At 36.5% G+C, this 25,282-nt stretch overlaps 1 protein-coding gene across 1 annotated transcript; it reads left to right on the top strand.

Annotated features, from left to right (window-relative positions):
* Positions 1–196: 196 nt before the first annotated feature.
* On the top strand, positions 197–9,488 carry LOC107768515 (uncharacterized). The gene is made up of 5 exons (XM_075240436.1): positions 197–789; positions 1,263–1,774; positions 1,883–2,475; positions 3,237–3,629; positions 9,438–9,488. The coding sequence occupies exons 1-5, from the start codon at positions 197–199 to the stop codon at positions 9,486–9,488; spliced, it is 2,142 nt and encodes a 713-aa protein (XP_075096537.1).
* The last annotated feature ends 15,794 nt before the right edge of the window (positions 9,489–25,282 follow it).

Consider the following 25,282-nt stretch of genomic DNA (forward strand, 5'->3'; position numbering starts at 1 on the left):
TCACATGATATTCTCCTAAATTAACTCAACGAACTAAAACTAGTACACATTAATCTGTATTTTGCTCAAAGACAGCATCTCAGAAATGTGAATACAGCGAAAAAACAAAGCAACATCTGATCGAACTTCTTCCATTCTTTTTTTTTTCGATTGATACAAAATTATATACAAAATAAGGTATTCATCCTCTATACATATGGCAAGTTTAACAGTTTTGCGTCATTCTGGCAAGTGGAACGATGAGGGCAATTGCATCGATTTTTCAATTGAGGGAATACTGATAAAGGAGTATGCCTCCTTTAATGATCTGGTTGTTTCAATTTCAAATCAATTGGGTATCGATTTGAGCTCCAAGACCATTAAAATACAATACAAAGTAGAAGGAAATTGCACACCAATGGAAATACATAATGATATGGGTTACAGAGTTTATGTAGAATTGAAAAAAGAGAACAAAGAATTTGGGATGTATCCTTTGTGCATAACAACTATCGAAAAAGATCTTATATCCGGAGGTAGTTTAAATCAAGGTGACATTGTGCAAATAGACGAAGGAGTTCAAAGGTACGATTCCGATACAGATGATACACTGGCTCTAGATTTTGTCAATTCAAGAGAAGCGATTGGAGTGTTCGAACTCCACAAGGATTTGATAATTTCAAAAACTAATCAAAAGGAGGTTATGGCTGGACAAGTTTATAAGGATAAGGCTACATTGAAAGAGGTGATGGAGAATTATGCTATAGCTCAAAGGTTTCAATTCCGGGTTGATAGGTCTAATGCTGTCAGGTTTGCATGTATTTAAATTTTTTTTCCGTTGTATTTTCGATTATTTGTTCGAGCTGTAAGTTTAACGTCGTTGTATTTATGCGTATTTGTGTATTTCATCTAGATGATCACAGATGAAGTAAACATATGTTTGTTTAGGGCATTTAAATACATGTATTCATATGTATTTTACTAGTATAAATACACAACAATGGCTCTAATTATTTTCTTATTATGTCTACTGTGGTATTAAGTGTATGCATATACAAACAAGTGTATTCAGTTGTATTCATTGTATTCAAATACATATAACTATAACAGAATTCAGTAGTATAAAAATTTATATATATAGATGTCAGAATGTATCTATGTCAGATTATATTTGTCTGTATATGAGCTACATTTTTTTGTAAACACTTATGCTAATCAAATGTAAAATAATTAATTCTTTGCAGCTATGCATTATTATGCATTTCAGAAGATTGTGAATGAAGGTTTAAGGCTTCAAGTATTAACAAATCAGAACTATTCAAAGTGAGAGAATTCAATGATAACCATACATGTCCGTTGAAGGACAAGGTGTATGAGCAGCGGCAGGCTAGTAGCAGCCTTATAGGTGGTATGATAAGGCCTAAGCTTACAAACCATAAGAGGAAATACACTCCAAGGGATATTATTGATGATGTGAAATCAGATTTAGGTGTAGATGTTAGCTACATGTTGGCGTGGAGGGCTAAAGAAAAGGTAATGAATTTTCTGAGAGGTGAACCGGCTGATTCATACAAAAAATTACCAGGATACTTATATACATTGGATATGACATATCCAGGTTCCCACATAAGAATGGTAAAATCGCCAAAAAATGAATTCATGTACGTGTATATATCCTTGAATGCCTTTATAAGGGGGTTTGATCATTGTAGACCCATTGTTGTTGTGGATGGAAATCACCTAAAATCTTACTACACCAGGACATTCGTTTCGGCAAGCACGTTGGATGGTGCAGGTGAGTATCTGAATTATAATACAATCTGTTAATATTTTTAAATATTGAAATACATTTTTTAAAAATAATTATACTCAATTGTATTTACAAGTCATATATTGCCACTAGCATATGGTGTTATTGATTCAGAGAACGATGTTGCTTGGACGTGGTTCTTTGAGCAATTCAAGATAGCATACGATGAAAGGGAAAACATGTGCATCGTTTCAGATAGAAATGAGAGTATCATTAAATCTGTATCGAGAGTGTATCCAGATATACCGCATTTTTCTTGTATATGGCATCTATGGAACAACATATATAAGAAATTCAAAAAGAGCCATGCCAAGTTGAGCGAGATATACTTCTCTATGGCAAAAGCATACACACAAGCTGAATTTGACAATCTGATGGAGAAGGTGGAGAAGGTAGATATTAGGGTGAAAGAATACTTAGAGTTAGCTGGTTACGAAAAGTGGACTAGGTTGTATGCACCTGTTAACAGGGGATGGACAATGACGTCAAATATTGCTGAGTCAATCAATGCCGCACTAGTTTCAGCAAGGGAATTGCCAATATACGACTTCCTCGAAAAAGTTAGGAAGATGTTTGGACGTTGGAATTGTAGTAACCGCAAAGAAGCTACACAGACATACACGACGCTTGGAAAAAAATACCAGGAGATGCTGACTTTGAATGAGGAAATGTCTACACGTATGACTGTAAGTTATATTTTAACGTCATTGTTGTATATAGCTTAATTGTTACTGAATTAATGACATGAATCCAACGGAATACAATGATTTTTTAAGTAGAACTACCATTAATACAAATGAATACAACTATATTCAAACTCATAAAAGATATATTTTTCCGTAAATCTGATATGAATAGAACTGAATATAACTAAAAGCATGCTGTAAAAACTATTGGAATACATCAGAATATAACTAACAAAGCTGTATTATATGTAATTTTAATATGTATTGTCAATACGTATGATTCTAATGCTTTTGTTAGAATCCTGTTGCCTTAAGTACAACAGATTAAAACAGTTGATTAATTGAATACAACTGAATACAGTTGAATACATCTTGAATACAAATGCAGTTGAATATATCTGACTACAACTGATTAAAATAGTTGAATTTAATTGAAATTAGTTGAATACAGCTGAATAAAGATGTTGAATAAAGCTGAATATAACAATTGAATACAACTAACTATAGCTGATTAATACAGTTCAATTCAAATGCTTCTAAAGTATGATTCTAATGTTTTTGTTAGCATCCTGTTGCCTAAAGTACAACAGAATTCTGATAAGTTCTGCACTAATAGCAGTTGGTATTGTGCTGGTCTAAATATTTGATGTATTCATCTATATGCAAAAATTTCAGTTGTATGTAACTTATTAATTCAGCATTATACATTTGGTAATTTAGATATATGTGCTCAAAACTTATATTTCTATTTTTAAATGTAGGTGGTACCATCAACTGAATACTTACATACAGTTAACGATGGTGGGAGGAATTACACAGTCTGCCTGTTAGAGAGAAAATGTGTTTGTGGGAGGTTCCAAGTTGATGAATTGCCATGCCCACATACTTGGTCTGTATTGAAGAGCAAGTTTCTAATGCCAGAAGAATATTGCTCTAACTATTACAAACCAAATACAATTGTAATGACATATGATTTGCAAGTGTACCCTCTACCGGACAGAAATGACTGGAATATACCAGAACATGTTACAGAGGAGGTTGTACTACCACCCAAATGGAAAAGACCTCTTGGAAGGCCAAAGAAGAAGCGCGATAAAACATTAAGTGAATTGCTGCAACCGAAAAATCAACATTCATGTAGCATATGTGGGCAGGTAGGACATAACAAGCGAACGTGTAGAAATGCTCCACGTAATAAATAGTTAACACTTTGACATGTATTAGTGCTTCAACGATTTGTCAATACTTATGTTAACATTGTCAAGTAATAAATTCTCATTGCCAAGTAATATATTCTGAAATGACTTTCGTGAATAGTTTCTGAATACATATATTTGAAATATTTTTATACGGATAAATACATATGCACTATACAATTGAGTATAACTCAGTATGGATGAATACTAAAAAATACAACTGGATATAGCTGAAGTATTTTTATGAATAATACAGTTGAGTAGCACTGAATGTAAATGAATACATCAAAATACAATTGAATACAACTGAATAATACACTTAAATACAACTAACTACTGCTGAATAAAACAAGTTGAATACAACTGATTACGTAAAACCTGTTTAATACATCTGAAATTGTGTTCTTTAATATGTGTTATCTGAACTTGGAAGATACATCTAAATGGATGCTGCTGAATACAACTGAACTTGACAGTTAAATACAACTGAATACAACTGAATCCAGAAGAAAATACATCTGAATTCTTTTATATAGCCTACCATCAGCATACATAAAGTTTCTGACTTTGACATTAACATGTTCATTAACTAAAACGTGTTCAAGCAAAGTTGCTTGGTATTAACACATACGTGAATCCTGTAAGATAAATATGTATCCAAACTGAAGAATAAGCATGAATACTTATGAACAAATCAGTGAAACAATGATTGAAAAGTTGCAATTGTCATACACGAACACTGTTGATAAAGTGATAAGTTTTTCAAACTAAATACCATTTACACCAAAAACTACTCAAAATAGTATTCATCTTGAAACTACACTCCAAAACTACAATAACCTAAAGCTACTCTAACACTATCTGCATCCTTGAATCTGACTCCGTGATTTGCCTAGCAATTTTTGAAGGTGCTTCATTCTCGCTTATGGCATCAGCGTCTATCTTTCGCATAGCATAGTCCCAGAGGAGAGCACCATATCTTTGACGAAGTAGAGAGGAATCAAATGTTATTTGTGGAATCTCTCCAAGAGTGCTCAGAAACTCTGCGTATGCTGCAACATGCACCCCACAATCCCTAAAAATAATTGATTAAAATAATTAAAAATAATGCGTACAATTAGATTTGTATATAACATACAATAATGATTGTAGACGTGTGATTTTTGACCCTCCCCGAGAATTTTCACATTTTTAGCGTAAATATTTAATTTAGACCTAATATAGCTATTTCAACTATTTTTGATTTCTTTACTTTATTTTCGTCACAAATATGAAAAATTACAAAAAAAAAGGATATATAAATTTTAGTTCATGTATTTCTCATAAACTCTAAAAATACAAAAATAGTACTTTATATTTTTATCTCTATATAAAAACGAAAATTACAAAAAATAATTTCATTAATATTTTGTAGTCTTTTTAATCCTTAAAATACAAAAATAGTACTTTATATTTTTATCTCTATATAAAAAACGAAAATTACAAAAAAAAATAGTTTCATTAATGTTTTGTAGTCATTTTAATCTTGAAAAATATCCAAAAATAGTTTTGTTTTAATTATCACTCTCAGTTTAATAGTTATTTTGTTTACGTGGGACTAATTAAATAGGATCGTGTTTTTATTCTCGGTTGCGGGGAAAGAATAACATTTGGATTCAAAAGATCCATTTTTAGGCCTAATTTTCGGACCTAGCCCAAAACATTTTCAGTCGAGACACACATGAAAACACACGCTAACACATGCCAACACATGCTAACACATGCCAACACATGCTAACACATGCCAGCACATGAACACACACACTCTCTACACTTTACAACTCACACTCCACAAACACACAAAAAACAACACACAAAAGGGATGAAAAGCAAAAAAAAGTGACAGCCATGTCTCCATTTTTGGCCACCCCAAAAAGATCCATAAAATCCCCTCAAATCCATCACCAAATGGAGAAAAAAAGAGGATAGAAAGTTAGCCTATAGAGCTAAAAAGACGGCGGTATACACTCTGTATACACTTGATATACAGTAAATATACATAGGATATACACGATATACATTCTGTACACAAGGAATATACAACGGCAGAAAGAACTAAAAATGGCGTAGACCCCCTCATTCTTGAGAATTCTCTGCCACACAAACACTCATAAATATGGAGAACAATCTCACACCATAAGACTGGAGAGCTATATCCATTTTTTACTTTGATTAGATTTTACTTCAAGAGAAAGAAAAATCGAAACAAAACCGGAGTTGCAATGAGATGCTCTTGTTTGGCCAAGAGGTTCCGATCCCGTTCGTAGTCCGATCCGCGATTCCGAGTATATTGCTTGTTGTTTCTGTTGTTGCTGTTTCGTTGATTTTCCATTCAGTTTCTCATTTCGGTTGCTTACTTGTACCTCCGAACAAAGGCTAAATATAAAGAAAGCTTCTTTTAAGGTCGGTTTCTTCCTTATCCTTTATGTTATTGTTTTAATTATTTGTGAAGATTTGGTTTATACTTTCATGGAATATATCATGTTTACTTTGCTTTTTTCTTGTTATTTGGGTTTAATTGCTCGTGTTTGCAATGTCCTCATAGATTGATATTGAATTACTTTTGAGTATTGTTGTTAGAATGATTTTGTTGTTGGGTATTTCTTGTTTGGGATTGATAACAAAGTTGACTGTGATTAAAGCTTTGATGACATAGGCCATGAGGGAATAATCTGATTTGAGGCCTGATTTAAAGATTGCAATATATAGTTTAACATGGTACAATCCGACTCATTTATCAATTAGGATATTGCTTTTATTATTAGAGATAAGAGGTAGAGTAGAAATCGTAGTCACTTTAGGATCGGCCTTTAATAAAATGAGACGAGCCTCGCCAAATAAAATGCATAAATTGCGAGGTCCTCAATAGATGGTTATTTTAAATGCTTAGATTTCGGGACATGCCGTTTAGCGAATTTTGCGGCCTTCCCAAAATAATAACGCGTTAGTATCTTTAGGCGCGTATTTAATAATGTTATCTCCCTAAACTCGGGTGCACATTTATGTGACCCAAATCCAAATCTTAACGGAGTCGAAATGTGTCAACAACCACGGGTGCATTGATTGCGACGTAGTTCGAGACGCGTTTTCACGACGTTGCAATTCCTTTAAAAAATAATAATAAAGCGGTAAATAATTAAAATTGCACTATAGTTTTGAACATGTATTAAAATCAGATATTTTAGCCATTACAACAATTTAAGCGACCATGCTAGAACCACGGGATCCGGGGGTGCCTAACACCTTCCCTCGGGTCAACAGAATTCCTTACTTAGAATTTCTGGTTCGCAGACTTCATTTGGAAAGTCGAATATTTTCCTCGAATTGGGATTCAAGATAAACCGATGACTTGGGACACCAAAAGCCAAACCTATCCCAAGTGGCGACTCTGAAATAAATAAACAAATTCCATTTCGAATATTATCACTTAAATTGGAAAAACTACCTTGTGCGTTTATCCCTCGGGGTGGGCGCGCCAAAAGGAGGTGTGATAGCTCTGGCGACTCCGTTGGGGAACGAACCCAGAACGTTTTGTTCAGGGTTCAGAATTCGAGCTTATAATAATTGTTATATCTGGCTTTGTTTATTATCTGATTTTATTACATGTTTGGGCTTAATGTGCTAAATATTGCTTTTACCGCTTTGATATTATCTGAACTGTATATATAAACTTCTACGAAAATCCCTCTCTTCTCTCTCTTGAGGAGTGCACGCTGGTCGTGACTTCTTTCTGTTAGTGTCCTATCCCAAAATAGAACGAGGATTCGGAGGAGTTGCAAAACTGGATGATCTTTTGGTTACCGGTACGCAGTTCCCATCCTCGGCTCGAGTTGTCCGCTCGGGTAAGCCAGGTCTAGAACAAACACCCAGGATAAACCTAGTATAACAAAACCTCATGCCGGATCCCTAGTAGGAACAATTATTTGCATCATGTGTATTTGACTTAGGGGACTCAACACAAGGGTTGGGTCCGTCTCGGACAAGCAACCTGAAATGAAAAGACCCTCCTGCTGCATCCTGTGTGTCTTATGCATTTATTTGCCGCAGACTTGCATGCTGACCGGTTTCTGAAAAAAAAAAGAGAAATAGCGGTTAGGGAGTTAATTGTTTATTTTTGAAAAACCCAATGCCCAAATACTGTCGAAACTCTGCCGAAATTTTGAGAAAATGAAAAAAAAAAAGTTTTATTAGTTTGTTTTACTAAAAGCAAAGGAAAAATAGAGAAAAAAAAGAGTCGTTGTTCTGTCTTGTTTTCAAAAATAGAAAAAGAAAATAGTTTGTCTTGCCATGAAAAATAAAAATGAAAAAGAGTCTTATTTTTAAAATAGTTTTTTATTTGTTTATGAAAATGCCAAAAATGAAAATGAAAAGAGTCGTGCTTTAAAAGTGGTTTTGTTATTTGCTGCCAAAAATGAAAATAAAAAAAAAGTCTTGTTTTAAAATAGTTCAGTTAATTTGCCCGAACTAAGCATGGTTTGATTCTCACAGGGCGTGAGATACGTAGGCAACCCTCATCGGGTCCAACCTCCCCTTTTGCTAAAATAGCCAAAAAATATGTCAAATTTTAATTTCATCATAAAGAAGTCGGGTGACGCTGTTTTGTCAAAACATAGCCGAATGTTCCCGAAAGGGACGCCGGAAGGCTGACTTTGCATAAACAACCACCTTTGGGTCATTTTTTTAGATTTGGTCCAGTTGACCCACACAACCTTAAAAATCTTCGTCCCCGAGGCGCTGAAAGGCCGTGTTTGCAATATTGAGTTTTCTATTTTGAAAAATAAGAAAAGGTCATAAATATGTCGGGTGACGCTGTTTTGTCAAAACATAGCTGAATGTTCCCGAAAGGGACGCCGGAAGGGTGACTTTGCATAAACAGCCACCTTTGGGTCATTTTTTTTAGATTTTGATCGATTGACCCACACAACCTTAAAATCTTCGTCCTCGAGGTGCTGAAAGGCCGTGTTTGCAATACTAGGTCTTTTATTTTAATTTAAAAGAAAAAAAAATAAGAAGAAAAATTGTCAGTGGGCAAGTGAATGCCGCTTGGATGTGTTGGTCAAAATAAGTCGAGCCAGCTTCGGCAATGTATTAAACCGTTCTTGCCGAGATAGCATTAGAATATCTTTCAGTTGTTGAAAGGCTATTTTCGTAAAAGAACGGACAAGTTTGTAAAAGTGTCATAAAACAGATCCTCCCCGGTCTCAAAATTCATGAAAAATTGGGCAGGGGCCACGTCTGCAAAAAACAACCATTTGGTTGAAAGTGGCAAATAGGGGAAAGAATCTGTCAGTCTGTTTTTTAATTTCTTTTCATTAGAGTATGTGGGTTGTTTAATGTTCAAGTCTGTATCTCGTCTTTCACCAGAGTCTGTTAGTTCGGTCTAAGTTTGTCAGTTTTTTTAAATCATTGTAATCAAAGTGTGTTTTACTGTGAAAAATTGAAAGTTCCAAAATATTTTTTTTTACCTTGCATTGGGCAGAACTACGCCCGGTCTGATTCATGCAGGGACATGATACATAGTCAATCCACATAAGATTCGACCACCATTAAAAAGTAAAAGGAAAAAAAAAAAGAAAAAGAAAAAGAAAAAAAGGGGGAGCACAATTACAAGAAGCTGGAATGACGCACGTAACTGAAGCAAATGCATGATAGAAAGGATTAATTGCCTAGTTGCGTTGCATCCTTAATGTGTGCTTTCTTATCTGTTGAAAACCCTAACGCTAACAGGTTGCTTCCATTTTGTCCTCTTTTAATAATCAGAAAGGTGGTTGGTTGTGATTCTAAAGTAACGCTTCCCTGCAACACAAAGGCAAAAGATAATGGCAGAGAGCAACAGAACTGAGCGGGTTGGTGCTGATGCCCAAAAGAAGTTGGTTGAACAAGACTACGGGTTGGTAGAAGAGGTAAGAATGTTGAGACAGCATGTGACAGACATGTATCAGGCATGGATGACTGGGAAAGCACCACTCCCGCCACCGCCTAGCTTCTTGAACTCTGTCCTTACCCAAGCACCCAACACCATAACAGATGATCCCCCATACTCTCCATCTCAACCCACTTATGATAGCTTTCCTAGCCACACGAGTAGCTCCATAACTCGTCAACGCTACTCCCCTCCCCAACGCTACTTCTCTCCATGGGACTCCCAAAAACATGTTTTACTTTCCCAGTACCCAGCTCCACAAAATGCTTATCCACCCTCACAAGCCTACCGAAAGCCCTCTGGATCAGGTTTCCGGCCCAATCAAGCATTCAAGAAGGAGAGGTTGCTAAAAAAAGAAAAGTCTTTCACCCCTGTTGGAGGATCATATGCCGGTTTGTTCCAAAAGTTGAAGCAATTGGACATGTTGAAGCCGATTCAGATAAAAATGCCAAACCCTCTGTCAAAAAAGCTTGATTTTTCTTGAAGGTGCGCATATTGCTCAGATGCCCCGGGGCATGACATAGAGAAGTGTTGGAAGCTAAAGAAAGCAATTCAGAAGCTTATTGATGCAGGTGACATTGTCATGCAAAATCCAGATGCAACAGACGCTAGCCAAAGTCCGTCGCCTATGGGTAATGAGATGCATATGTCGAATATGACTTGCTTTGAAAAGGAATATGAGAAGTCTTCTAAGATCCTCGGAGGCCCGCGCGTTGCAGATTTCTCAGTGCTATCAGAGGTGGCTCTTAAGAACGAGCCCGCAAAGGGAACCCAAAAGCAATTTGTTAAGAACAACGAGATGGAAGCTGGTGGAGGTCCCAGTAATGTTGATGCCGAATTCAGTGGCTAAGATGCCGAGCTTGGCAATTGGAAAGACACTCCTTTCTTGGTTGGTTAGGGAGGAGTTTTGGTGGTTCATTTTGTTATCATTTCTGTTGACCGGGTTGTTTGCAGGGTTATAATCCAGATATTGTCTTGTGTCAAACCCTTTTATCCTTCCATTTTGTCATAGTGGTTTGTTTAGTGTTGCCTAGGATTTGTTTTGGGGTTTGTTCCAAGGTCGTACCCCAGTTGTTTTGCTTGTTTCGTTATACGAACCGTTTCACCGCTTGTATAATACAAATTCCGATCTTATGTTACTTTCAGTCATCTTCTTTGTTTAATTCTTTTATCCTTTTTGTCCTTGTTCAAACGCCAATTCTAGTGACATGACATGCATGCAAAGTTTGGGCCTAATCTTAAGAGTTAATTATAAAGCCAGTGGGGGATGATCGGAACACTTAAGGGAAATAGGAACAACTTGAGATTCTTTGAAGCCCGAGCCACGTGAAACTGGGGCAAGCAAAACATAAAGAAAAACCATAAAAGCAAGTGAGAGTATTGCCCAACGGTGTTTTAAAAAATGACAAATGAAAAGGCAAATGTATGGATATGGTTATCAAGTCCGGCACAATCAGAAGATGTGGCGAATATTTAATGGTGTTGTTTGTGCTTGGCATGTTTTAAAGATTGGAATGACGAAGGCATTTTATTCTGCTATCTAAACACTTTATCCTTCGTTAACCCTTTTTGAGCCTTATTGATTTTCTTTCTTACCCCTCGTTCGAAATCAGTAGCAAAGACTAGAAAACACAAGCACGATAGATAAAAAAAAAAGAAAAGAAAAGAAAAGAAAATAATAAGTAAGTGAAAAGAAAACAAAAAAGGAATGTGAACTACGTTCGACCTGATTCCTCAAAGAGGATACGTAGGCGCCTCACGGCTCAGTCATAGTGTAACAAAAAATTAAAAAATCCCCAAGCAAAAAACTGGGGCAAGGGTTGCGCTTGTTGTAAACAAATATGGTTCCGAAGGTTGTAATTTTGAACCCCAAATTGATTTGTTTTTGAGCCTTTAATACCCTTTCTTTCTAGCCTATCCAAAATCCCACATTACGGTCCAAAGAAAGACCTTCTAATCAGTCTTCAAAAGATGACAAGTCAGACAAATGGGAGTTTTACCGGTGAACATAACACTCTGATCCACAGTAGAAAGGACTCTGATCCCCAACAGAAAAGAAATAAAAAGAGAGTCTTATGGGTAACATCCCAATCCCCAGCTGGAAAGTAATACAAATGAGAGAGTCTTATCGGTGAAGATCTTCACGGGCACTATAAGGCGATGAAAGCTGAGAGAAAAACCAAAATGAGAGAGGCTTGATAGTGAAAACCCTTCGAGCACTACAAGTCGAATAAGATTGAGAATCAAATGGGGAATCACCAAATGAAGATCTTGAAAGATGATGACGGTAGAGGATAGGCCACATGTGCATGTCATGACCATTAGAGTCGGTATCTGCGTTTGATAGGTTTTTATTTATAGTTTCTCTTGTTAAAGAGTCATCTTTTTCCTTTGTCTTTTATTCGGTTCCTGTTTTTTATCTTTCTCATTTCATAGAAAAATTCCCCAGTAGAGTCTGTTTGGTCAGAATAAGTGAGAAATGACTTCAAAATCTGCTATCAGCTTTCCAATTATGCAAGACCAGATTTGATTAGAACATCCAAATGGTCTAAGTCAGGAAGGAACAAGCGCGAGGCCAATGTCAAGAAAGATATCCTAAGCAAAAGGAGATTGACAAAAGGATGGACGAGTGTCAAGAGGGATATCCCCGCCGAAATCAAAGGTTATAGACCTCAAGGCCAAGGCCCGTGGACAAATAAAGAAAGAACAACGCGGGGAACAATGGGCATGATTTGGGAAATTCATATGAGACTAAAAGGTCGTGGAAATGCCAGTTTCCGAGCTATGCCACAAAAAAGAGGGATATCCCTAGCAGAGAAGGTTGTTTTCAGTGACACGAATGAACAAAGAATGTAGTTTATCAGCAAAACATTGCAAAATCCTCAAGGGGAATCAGCTATCATGGAAAAGATACATGGTCAGATGGAAAACAACGTTGAGAGGTTAGTGAATAAGGAATCGAAAATAAGGTCGGAAGTTATTGCCCAAGTTTCAAGATAGCCGAACGACGCAAAACAGGGCAAGTCGTTCTAAGACCAGCATGAATATCATCCCCAGCAAATAATACCATCCCAAGAAAGTTTTGATAGTGAACGCAGAGCAGGGAAGGAGAAAGGGAAAAACCATCCCCAATAGGAGTATCACAACCAACCACCACGTTTTAAACTAACAAATTTTATTTGATTTGAAACAGGTAAAGGAAATGGCATTGATGACGGAAATGCATGCCACAAGGGAGATTATCAAACTGGGGCAGAAAATTTTCCTTTTATTTAGAAAATTTTCTGGAAGTCAGGTACCCATTTGGGGAAGAATAAAGATAACACCAGTCTCAAGGGAAGTGGTCTTTGAACCAGTGTTACCCCCAGCATAACAAGTTTTAATGAAGGAAGTTGTTCCCCAACGGACAGAACAAAAGGATGAAACTTGTGCTCGGAAAAAGCAAAAGGCCAGTGTCATTTCCAGCAGCCTTCAGAAGAGTGAAGCACTAGTTTTGAAGGAATCAAAATCCCCCAGCAGTGTTATCCTCGACAGCGTTATCCCCAGCTGATAACATTTTTATCCCTAGCAATGTTGAGAGAAAATAAAAGTTTTGAAGGAAGTAGTTTTGGAAAAAAAAGGGAAGAAAGGAGATTCCCCCAGTAGTATTATCCCCCAACAGGTAAGTAAATAATTCCCCACCAGTGTTTGTCACACCTCCTTTTTCCGCACCCGCGAGGGTACAAGGGAGTTTTTTCCAATTAAAGGACAAACGAATCGGGATTGGTTTATTTATTTCAGAGTCGCCACTTGGGAGATTTAGGGTGTCCCAAGTCACCAATTTTAATCCCGAATCGAGGAAAAGAATGACTCCATATTACAGTCTGCGTACCAGAAATCCGGATAAGGAATTCTATTAACCCGGGAGAAGGTGTTAGGCATTCCCGAGTTCCGTGGTTCTAGCACGGTCGCTCAACTGTTATATTCGGCTTGATTATCTGATTTTATACAAATATGAACTTATGTGCTAATTTTAACTCTTGGCCGTTTTTATTATTATTTTTTACGAGAATTGCAACGTCGTGAAAATATATCTCGAACCATGTTACATCAATGCACCCGTGGTTATCGACATATCTCGACTTTGTTGAGATTTGGATTTGGGTCACATAAATGTGCACCCGTGTTTAAGGAAATTAAATTATTAAGACGCGCCTAAAGCAACTAATGTATTGTTATTTTGGGAAAACCGTAAAATTTGCTAAATGGCCTGTCCCGAATTCTAAGTATTTTAATATATATACATCTAGAGGCCCCCGCAGCTTCTACATTTCTTGTTTGTCGAGGTTCGTCTCACTTTATTATTAAAAGGAATTTACAACGTCATGAAAATGCATCTCGGGCCACGCCACAATCAATGTGCCCGTGACTAGAGACATATTTCGACTCCGTTGAGATTTGGATTTGGGTCACATAAATGTGCACCCGAGTTTAGGGAGATAAGATTATTAGATGTGCGCTTAAAGAGACTATCACGTTATTATTCCGAGAGGGTCGTGAGATTTGCTAAACGACCTGCCTTGGAAACTGAATGCTTCGATATATACATTTAACGAGGGCCCCGCAACTTGTGCGTTTTTATTTGTCGAGGCTCATCTCGTCCTTATTTTAAAAGGATATCCTATAGCAACTACGTTTCTTGTCGCGTTTGTCTCTACTAACTGAAAACAGAGATAGTCCTAGTTAATTACATGCTTGCAGGTTATTTATAGCAGGATTCAAAATGCTTTTACAGAATAGGAAAATGTGGCTATGTGCACGGACAGCTGATCGAACATTATGGGCCCAAATCCAGCTCATGCGAGATGGGCCAGACCTGGGCCACTGTTTATCCGATGCGGGCCTGCTTGGTCTGTTTCGACCTGGGCTCGACCCCCGTGAGGTTGAGGCCGTGAACTTGTTCTTTGTTCTAAAGGCGTGGTTTATCAGTTATAACAGAACAATCCATTAAAGGGAAAAGCAGTTAACTAATGATGGATAGTTTTCATGCATTACTGGACATGCTAATCACAAACACAACTAACTTCTGAGCTACAGCCTGCTGCATTGTCGAATTTTTATCCAACAGCCTACACACACAATTGGATGTCAAGTTACCATACATTGACAGTTACTATTTGTGAAAGCTAATTCCAGTATCCGAGCAAAAATGTAAATTATTATACATCACATAACATTCAGTGTACAGGCTATACATAAAATAAACGGTCTTCAACTCTTCTCTTTGTATTCATACTCAACTTCAAGTTACATTGACAATATTAGTCGTGTACCTGGATGTTTGAACAATAAGCAGGAGAAGAAGAAAGGTGTCAGCAACGGGCAACCAAACAGCAACAACACAGCCACAACAACCAGCAACAATAATCAACCACAATTATGAAGCCCACAAGTGATAGGGCACCAAGCAGAAAGTCCCAGAAACAGAGTGGAAAACAACCGAGAAAAACCAGAATGTTCAAAGCAAATAGCCACAGCAATACAGTAGTCACACACAGCTCGACAAATAACCAACAATAATTGGCAAAGACAACTTGGCCAACTTAAACTCTTATGCAGTTTTCAGACAGTGTTTTTGTTACAATGTTCTGAGATTTCTTTTTGTTTTCTTTCTTTCAGCTTTTTTTCAACTTAAAACTTCTCTGAAGACTAAAAAATGTCCGGCCCCCCTTTTAAGTTCTGAAAACACCCTATTTATAAGCTAATCCAGGTCAGCCAAGCTGTCCGGATCCCTGTAAGTATTAATCTGCCCATACCTCTTAACTCCCCATGCCTAAGGGCATCTTTCTTGAAAGTAAACTTATCAGCCCCCATGCCTGTCCTATTGCTTTAGTCAAGAGTTATGGGTCTAGTTAATTATTCATTTAATTCCCAAACTCTTATGTCTTGTTCCCCATTGACATTAATTTAATCCTATTTCAGTACCCTATTTGTCAGCTCACTTAAACTAAGCTTTTTCTGTTCTTTTCAAACCCCAGACTACCCCTGTTAATTCTTGGTTATTACTGTACTAACCCTCTGCAACAATGGGGCATTTTGAACTTCTGAAAGTTTAAAATCGAAGCTGCCCTAGACTGAATCTTTCAGTTGTTTTGTAATGCAGTTATAAGCTAAATTCAGGGCATGTCGAGCATCCAATTAACAATCAACAGGTTCATTCACTTACGTAAAGTTGTATGAATTAGAAAATTTGAACATTCAATCGTAGGAAACTAATCGACGACGTTTATTGAGTCGACTATACTAATTATAATAGGTAATAATCAGTCGTTCATATAAACAACACGTACAGGGACCCAAAGGGCTTCAGACAACTTTTGTTCAATTACTGGGAACCTATATGGATTATTTATGCGACGACCATCCTAATCGAACATGTATGTCACAGAATACATTCAAAACACACACAGAAAACCAACGACCAAATAAAGGGCCTTACAAAGATGGAAGGAATTAAGAAAAATACTAGAAAATACCAAACAAACACAACGACACATGCTGGCAATCCTCAAACAGTATTCAAATAAAACAGAAAAGAAAAGAAAAACTTACTGAAAATTTTAACAAAAGTCAAACCAGGTCCGAATCAGATTTGGCCTTTTGAAGCCGAACAAACTTTAATCGGGGTGTTCTCAATCGAGAACACCCTGATTAAGGTCTATTAGACCTAAAACCTCTATTGAAACTGGCCGGATTCCAAAGGTTCTTGTGTTCTAGGGTTTGGATCTTCAGATTTGAGATTCTAGGAGTTGTGGGTAGATTCGGACCAAACCAAGCTTGGTTTGGTCACGAGGGAGGTCAGGGGAGTGTCTGGTACGAATATGGTGTGGTTTGGTGTAGGTCAGAGTTCGACTCGAATCTTCAAATGAAGATTCGAGAAACTAGGGACTGATTCGAAGCACAAGGATAGCAGATCCATGTTCAGGGCAGTGAGGTGGTCCTAGGGTGTTAAGGAGGTGGTCACCGGCGTCCATGCCGCCAGGTTCAAGTGAAAGGGAAAAGGGGCGGCGTTAGGGTTTCATAGGGTTCAGGGTTTGGTGAAGAAGACGAGTGAAGAGGGGTTAGGATAGGGGGCGTGGGGTATGATAGAGGGCTTATATACGGAAGGGGAAGATTAATCGGAGCCGTTAGATCAAGTGATCTGAACGGCTTGGATCTATTGGTGATGGACGAAACGGGGTCGTTTGGTATAGAAACGGGGTCGTTTGGGTTTAAGTGAGGGGTTGGGTTGAATCGGCTAAACAGGTCGGGTTACGGGTGCGGATGTGGACCGTTGGATGAGTGTGATTGAACGACTCAGATCAGACGCCTTATGCGGCGTCGTTTCGGGATGTACCAGGGCAGGCCTGGTTTGGACCGGATCCTTGGGTTGGTTTTGGGCCTCACTTTGGGGCCCAATCCGATTTTCCCCACTTTTCTTTTTGATTAACAAAATTTAAAAATAAAATTCCTAAATAAATTGTAAAAATTAAAATTACATTAAAAACAAAATTACACACATATTGGTTAACATTTATAACAACTAACACACATTTTAACATTAAATATAAATCACTCAATGACAAGACATATATTTTTTGTTGATTTTCTTTTTCTTTTTGGAGTAACTTTCGTGTAAGTAAATAATTCCCCAGCAGTGTTATCCCCAGCAGTTTCGAGGGAAGACAACACGAGTTTTTAAGGAAAGCAGTTCTGTAAGAAGGTAATTCAGGAAGAAGGAAATGGTTCACGCATAGGAGACGCACTTCCTAAATTAAGATTTCATTCATAAGAGACGCACTTCCTAGTTTAAAATCATTAAAGTTTCACCCATAGGAGACGCACTTCCTAAGTTTATTTTTACCCCCAGGAGACGCACTTCCTAAGTTTATTTTTTTTTACCAATAGGAGATGCACTTCCTAAGTTTATTTTCATGCATGGGAGACGCACTTCCTAAATTAAGATTTCATGCATAAGAGACGCACTTCCTAGTTTAAAATCATTAAAGTTTTACCCATAGGAGACGCACTTCCTAAGTTTATTTTTACCCATAGGAGACGCACTTCCTAAGTTTATTTTACCCATAGGAGACGCACTTCCTAAGTTTATCTTTCCCCTAGGAGACGCACTTCCTAAGTTTATTTTACCCCTAGGAGACGCACTTCCTAAGTTTATCTTTCTCCTAGGAGACGCACTTCCTAAATTTATTTTACCCATAGGAGACACACTTCCTAAGTTTATCTTTACCCCTAGGAGACGCACTTCCTAAGTTTATTTTGCCCATAGGAGATGCACTTCCTAAGTTTATCTTTACCCCTAGGAGACGCACTTCCTAAGTTTATTTTTACCCATAGGAGATGCACTTCCTAAAAGTTTGTTTTCATCATAGAAGACGCACTTCCTAAATCAATAGTTTAGTCATAGGAGACGCACTTCCTAAGTTTATTTTACCCTTAGGAGACGCACTTCCTAAGTTTATCTTTCCCCTAGGAGACGCACTTCCTAAGTTTATTTTGCCCATAGGAGACGCACTTCCTAAGTTTATCTTTACCCCTAGGAGACGCACTTCCTAAGTTTATTTTTACCCATAGGAGATGCACTTCCTAAAAGTTTGTTTTCATCATAGGAGACGCACTTCCTAAATCAATAGTTTAGTCATAGGAGACGCACTTCCTAGTTTTAGTCACTGAAGTTTTCACCCCCAGGAGACACACTTCTTAGTCTTGGTCATTTAAATTCACCCCTAGGAGACGCACTTCCTAGTTTGTTTCATTCAGGTTCTATTTTAGCAGACGCATTTGGTAGTCAAAGTTTTTTGGTTTTACTCGTAGGAGACGCACATCCTAGTCTAGTCTTTAGTTTACGCTTATCATTGCATCAGTAGTATCAGTGGCTTACAATTTTGCTAATGACTCACAAATCTTCCTAGTGCAAACAAGTGTAGGAAATTTTGTTTGTTTTGGTTGTAGGATCCCGCCCTGAGAGCGGAGGGTTACAACAAAAAATCCTAGCGTTCAATCCAAGTTAGAAGTAGCAGAAGCTCGCCTCAAGAATTCGAGTCGACAGAATTTAGTCACAATAAAGAAAAATATAGAAAAAAAGAAGAAGAAGAGAAAGGCGAGAAGTCAATCCAAAAATGCAGAAGTTGATGAAAGATGGGGTTGCTCAAGATATGGCCAAGGTCACAAGCATTGCAAGGCTGGTCCTGATCCGGAGAGCCGAATAAAGAAAAACGAGTTGGCACCTGCAGCTAACCAGCGTCAAGGTTCAAATCTAAAGTCTGCATGAAGCACCATTTAAGACTCGAGACCAAGGTTCAGAGGACTTATAGATAGGAATTTTGTAACTAGTAGCTGATAGGCTTAGTTAGTTTTTTTTTTCATTTTGATTTTGATGTAATAACAGGACCACGGACCGGAACCTCGACGGAACGGCACCTCGATCGGCTCTTCACTTCGGTACACTCCATATTCTCACTCACTTCCGAACTACACGTGGCCTGATTCCTTTATAGCCAAGGATATGTAGGCAGCTCAGATACCAGGGCTCGGTCACATTCCCTTCCTTTTCTTTAGTTTTAGTCTCTCCGAATAAGGGTCGGGTCAAAACATGTCTAGTCGTTCTTTGTCGGAAAACTCTTCGTGTTTCCAGTCAAAGAGGGGCAGTTGTAGACGTGTGATTTTTGACCCTCCCCGAGAATTTTCACATTTTTAGCGTAAATATTTAATTTAGGCCTAATATAGCTATTTCAACTATTTTTGACTTCTTTACTTTATTTTCGTCACAAAAATAAAAATTACAAAAAAAGGATATATAAATTTTAGTTCATGTATTTCTCATAAACTCTAAAAATACAAAAATAGTACTTTATATTTTTATCTCTATATAAAAACAAAAATTACAAAAAATAATTTCATTAATATTTTGTAGTCTTTTTAATCCTTAAAAATGCAAAAATAGTACTTTATATTTTTATCTCTATGTAAAAAACGAAAATACAAAAAAAAAATAGTTTCATTGATGTTTTGTAGTCATTTTAATCTTGAAAAATATCCAAAAATAGTTTTATTTTAATTATCACTCTCAGTTTAATAGTTATTTTGCTTATGTGGGACTAATTAAATAGGATCGTGTTTTTATTCTCAGTTGCGGGGAAAGAATAACATTTGGATTCAAAAGATCCATTTTTAGGCCTAATTCTCGGACCTAGCCCAAAACATTTTCAGTCGAGACACACATAAAAACACATGCTAACACATGCCAACACATGCTAGCACATGAACACACACACTCTCTACACTTTACAACTCATACTCCACAAACACACAAAAAACAACACACAAAAGGGATGAAAAGCAAAAAGAGTGACAGCCATGTCTCCATTTTTGGCCACCCCAAAAATAGCCATAAAATCCCCTCAAATTCATCACCAAAGGGAGAAAAAAAGAGGATAGAAAGTTAGCCTCTAGAGCTAAAAAGACGGCGGTATACACTCTGTATACACTGGATATACAGTAAATATACATAGGATATACACGATATACATTCTGCACACAAGGAATATACAGCGGCAGAAAGAACTAAAAATGGCGTAGACCCCCTCATTCTTGAGAATTCTCTGCCACACAAACACTCATAAATATGGAGAACAATCTCACACCATAAGACTGGAGAGCTATATCCATTTTTCACTTTGATTAGATTTTACTTCAAGAGGAAGAAAAATCGAAACAAAATCAGAGTTGCAATGAGATGCTCTTGTTTGGCCAAGAGGTTCCGATCCCGTTCGTAGTCCGATCCGCGATTCCGAGTATATTGCTCGTTGTTTCTGTTGTTGCTGTTTCGTTGATTTTCCATTCAGTTTCTCATTTCGGTTGCTTACTTGTACCTCCGAACAAAGACTAAATATAAAGAAAGCTTCTTTTAAGGTCGGTTTCTTCCTTATCCTTTATGTTATTGTTTTAATTATTTGTGAAGATTTGATTTATACTTTCATGGAATATATCATGTTTACTTTGCTTTTTTCTTGTTATTTGGGTTTAATTGCTCGTGTTTGCAATGTCCTCATAGATTGATATTGAATTACTTTTGAGTATTGTTGTTAGAATGATTTTGTTGTTGGATATTTCTTGTTTGGGATTGATAACAAAGTTGACTGTGATTAAAGCTTTGATGAAATAGGCCATGAGGGAATAATCTGATTTGAGGCCTGATTTAAAGATTGCAATATATAGTTTAACATGGTACAATCCGACTCATTTATCAATTAGGATATTGCTTTTATTATTAGAGACAAGAGGTAGAGTAGAAATCATAGTCACTTTAGGATCGGCCTTTAATAAAATGAGACGAGTCTCGCCAAATAAAATGCATAAATTGCGGGGCCCTCAATAGATGATTTTTTTAAATGTTTAGATTTCGGGACATGCCGTTTAGCGAATTTTGCGGCCTTCCCAAAATAATAACGCGTTAGTATCTTTAGGCGCGTATTTAATAATGTTATCTCCCTAAACTCGGGTGCACATTTATGTGACCCAAATCCAAATCTTAACGGAGTCGAAATGTGTCAACAACCACGGGTGCATTGATTGCGACGTAGTTCGAGACGTGTTTTCACGACGTTGCAATTCCTTTAAAAAATAATAATAAAGCGGTAACTAATTAAAATTGCACTATAGTTTTGAAAATGTATTAAAATCAGATATTTTAGCCATTACAACAATTTAAGCGACCGTGCTAGAACTACGGGATCCGAGAGTGCCTAACACCTTCCCTCGGGTCAACAGAATTCCTTACTTAGAATTTCTGGTTCGCAGACTTCATTTGGAAAGTCGAATATTTTCCTCGAATTGGGATTCAAGATAAATCGGTGACTTGGGACACCAAAATCCAAACCTATCCCAAGTGGCGATTCTGAAATAAATAAACAAATCTCATTTCGAATATTGTCACTTAAATTGGAAAAACTCCCTTGTGCGTTTATCCCTCGGGGTGGGCGCGCCAAAAGGAGGTGTGACTATGATGCTTGAATACTTACATGCTACCAACTTTCTGTTGAGGCAGATCTAAAATGAAAAAAACTTCAAAAGGATCATTATGTGACTTGTCAGTGTATGCTGAGTAAGTAGACCAGTCTATGCCTTGACTATCTCTGTAAAAGCCACTGATTGATAGATATAGAGGTACAAGCTTAGCTAGCTTATCAATCTGAGAAACTACATAAGCATCATGACCTGCAGATCTGTACGAGTCATACACTTTGATACATCTCTCCTTGAATGAGACAACAGCCAATACCCAGTGTAGTTTGTCCTTCAAGTTGACTGGTATCATGACATTATCCACAGTATGCCAAGGTACATTTGCATGCAATCTGTAGCCTCTTATGTACTCACATACCACATCCTCTTCTTTGGCTACATTAGCATTACTATTTGTATCAACATACCTGTCGAATATTTCAGCGATTCTTGTCTTGAATATACAATCAATAGTTGTATACTTGAAGTTGCTTGTTTGATTGTACTTTCCCTTCTTTCTCAAATAGTAGAATATGACGTCAATATGCTATACACAAAGTTAAGTACATGGTGTGAGTCCAATTAATCAAACTATTAAAGAATATAGCTGAATACAGAGAAATACATATGAAAAATACAGTTGAATACAACAGATTGTATGTGAATAAAACTGTTGACTACAACTGACTATAGCTTACTACATCTGATTAAAACAATTGAAAACAACTGAATATAGCTGAATAATAATGAATAATACAATTGATTACTTATGATTTAAAGACTTCAATATGACTGTCTACAGTTAAATACTGTCGCACCTCCTTTTTGCCGCGCCCGCGGGGGCGCGTGGGGAGTTTTCTCCAATTAAAGGACAGTCGAAACGAGATTTATTTAGTTATTTCAGAGTCGCCACCTGGGAATTTTAAGGCGTCCCAAGTCACCAATTTCAATCCCTGAATCGAGGAGAATATGACTCTGTTTATTATTCTGCGAACCAGAAATCCTGAGTAAGGAATTTTGTTAATCCGGAAGAAGGTGTTAGGCATTTCCGAATTCCGTGGTTCTAGCACGGTCGCTTAACTGTTTTTATTATTGGCTTAATTATCTTGATTTTTATTAAATATATTGATGTTACATGATTTTACTACCGCTTATACTTACTGTGATTGAGGACCCTTCTTTGAATCGAATTACGCGTACGTATATTCGTGTTATAAATTTTAAAAAATGCGGAATTGTGTCACGCGTACGTGTACACGATAACTTTTGGTAATATATTTATTAAACAATCATTTTTTCGAAATTGTGTCGAATCAAGTATATTTGTTTTTCTTGAATAGTGAACCGTACATCTCGATTTTTTTTTATGAAATTGATTTAACGCCTTTGGAAAAATCCTTTTATTAAATATTCGCTCGAAATAGCGCGTACGCATAATCCGAATTTTTGCTTTTAAAATATAATCAGGGTACGCGAACGTATCCCTAATTGCGCAAAATATTTGTAATGGTATTATGGAGTTTCCACAAAATGTTTGTTATATCACGAGAAATCTCCTTTTAAGATACCTTTTAATTCTTGAAAAAAGAATCCACAATTTATTAAATGCTGCCCGTTGATTATAATTTCCGAATATAAGTTATATTCATTCCAACTATTCAAATTCAAAGGACAGAATAAAAATATGATTAATACTATTTTTTAAACAAATATGACATATATATATATATATGCCAAAGAATAAATTGCATATGAAACTGAAAATAAATGATTCATAAAGGAAGGAAATATTTTCCGAGAATTTTCATTATTTACTTAATGCAAATTCTATTTATAATTATCATTGATGTAAAGTGTGGCAATTTATGCTTGTACATCTCTTTTCATTCCCATATACTTGCTTTTAATCTAATAGGCCTAATTATTTGGTCAATTTGTTTTATGAAGGTAGATAGGCATCGAATTTATAGAAAAGGAATTATTATACAAGTTAATTCAACAAAGTTACCTTACATGCAACCTAACTGTTTGGCGTAAACATTCATAACGTTTTAACGTCATGACGAGCTATACCAACTTACTTTACTCATATGATTATACCTGTCATCATACCATATAATAACTTATACCAATCTAAACAAAATCATATTTGTTACAAGATATTCTACTAATGTAACTTCTTAATCTTTACATTTAGCTAATGGTATTATGGGATGTAATCAATGGCCCATTTTTATGCCTTACTCCCTGTTTTGACAATTCACATATTCCTATACTAATGAGATTTCGGAATGGCTAACATTATTACAAAACTTTATATGAATTTCAAAATAAGACAATTTAACTCATAGCTATCAAATTGAATTCACTACTAGTTAACTAACATGAAACGGAAAAAATGAAATTTAAACTAATGAACTTGGACAATTGGAAACAGAATTGCAATTCAGGCTTCATGGATTTGTCATGTTGAATCTCTTTTTGACATAAAATTCAAAAGATAAGTACCTGGAAATGAAGGTAGAAGAAGTAAATTTCAGCAGTAACAGCAGTACCAAAATACTGGCAGAATATCAGTATTCCCACAAATTTGAGCAATAACAAGACCCGAAGAACCCAGATGCACAGTGACAGCACTTTTGGGAAGTTTCAGATTTTTAACTGAACAATGATATTGAACAAATCCGGAAAGATTTAATGAAGAGAATGATATTTCTGATTCTGAGACTTGGAACAAAACAGACTAAAAAATTTCAATTTTTAAACACAGAATCAACTTCAATACTAACTTCCGATGTTGAATTCTGTTTTAATGTTTCTGTTTTCCTTTCTTTCTATCTTCCTTTTCAGATTTCTGTTTCTGCTTGATTTTTTTCTCTTTCAATCTCCTAAAATCTGCCTTAAGCTCTATCTCTCTATCTGAAAAACCTCCAAAAACTCTTCTTAAAGTCTGTTTTTAAACTCTCTCTAAGCTCTTTTTTTTTTCTTCTTCTGGAAAACTCCTTTTTCCCCTCTTAAAACTCCTTTTTTTCCTCTTAAAACTCCTTCCTTTCTGTCTGTACAGGGCTGGTTGCACCTTTGTAATGGTGGATGGACCCTTTATCCCTTTAAAAATTAGAAAGTTTCCATTAAAAACTACTTTTTAATACTTTATATGATCCTAATCTGATTTTCAGCAGCCCCATTATCCCTTGTTTCCCATTAGTATCTTAAATTATAGCCACTAACATTACATTATAATACACTAGCACTAACACCCTGTTTTTTACTGTTTCATTCCCAGAAATGCCCCTGAAATCCTGATGTTATTACTGAAAAATCAGAACCTACTGCAAAAGAGATTCTAAAATCTGTATAAACTTAATTATCCTTCTGATTTACAGCTATAACCAATCCTATTAACCTCCTAACACAATTGTATTTGACCAACTTTGTAAACTTGAATTCAAACTTGACATTACAACAATATTACACTGAATTCAGAACTAACATCATAACAATATATTACTGAAATTATCATAACAATTCAGACTGGACTTAACATTGAACCAAAATCAAACACACACAGGATCATTGTCAATACTGACAATGCCCTGAAACTTTAATGTTC

The sequence above is a fragment of the Nicotiana tabacum genome, chromosome 20, assembly GCF_000715075.1.
Source record: "Nicotiana tabacum cultivar K326 chromosome 20, ASM71507v2, whole genome shotgun sequence".
NCBI classification, from domain to species: Eukaryota; Viridiplantae; Streptophyta; class Magnoliopsida; order Solanales; family Solanaceae; genus Nicotiana; species Nicotiana tabacum.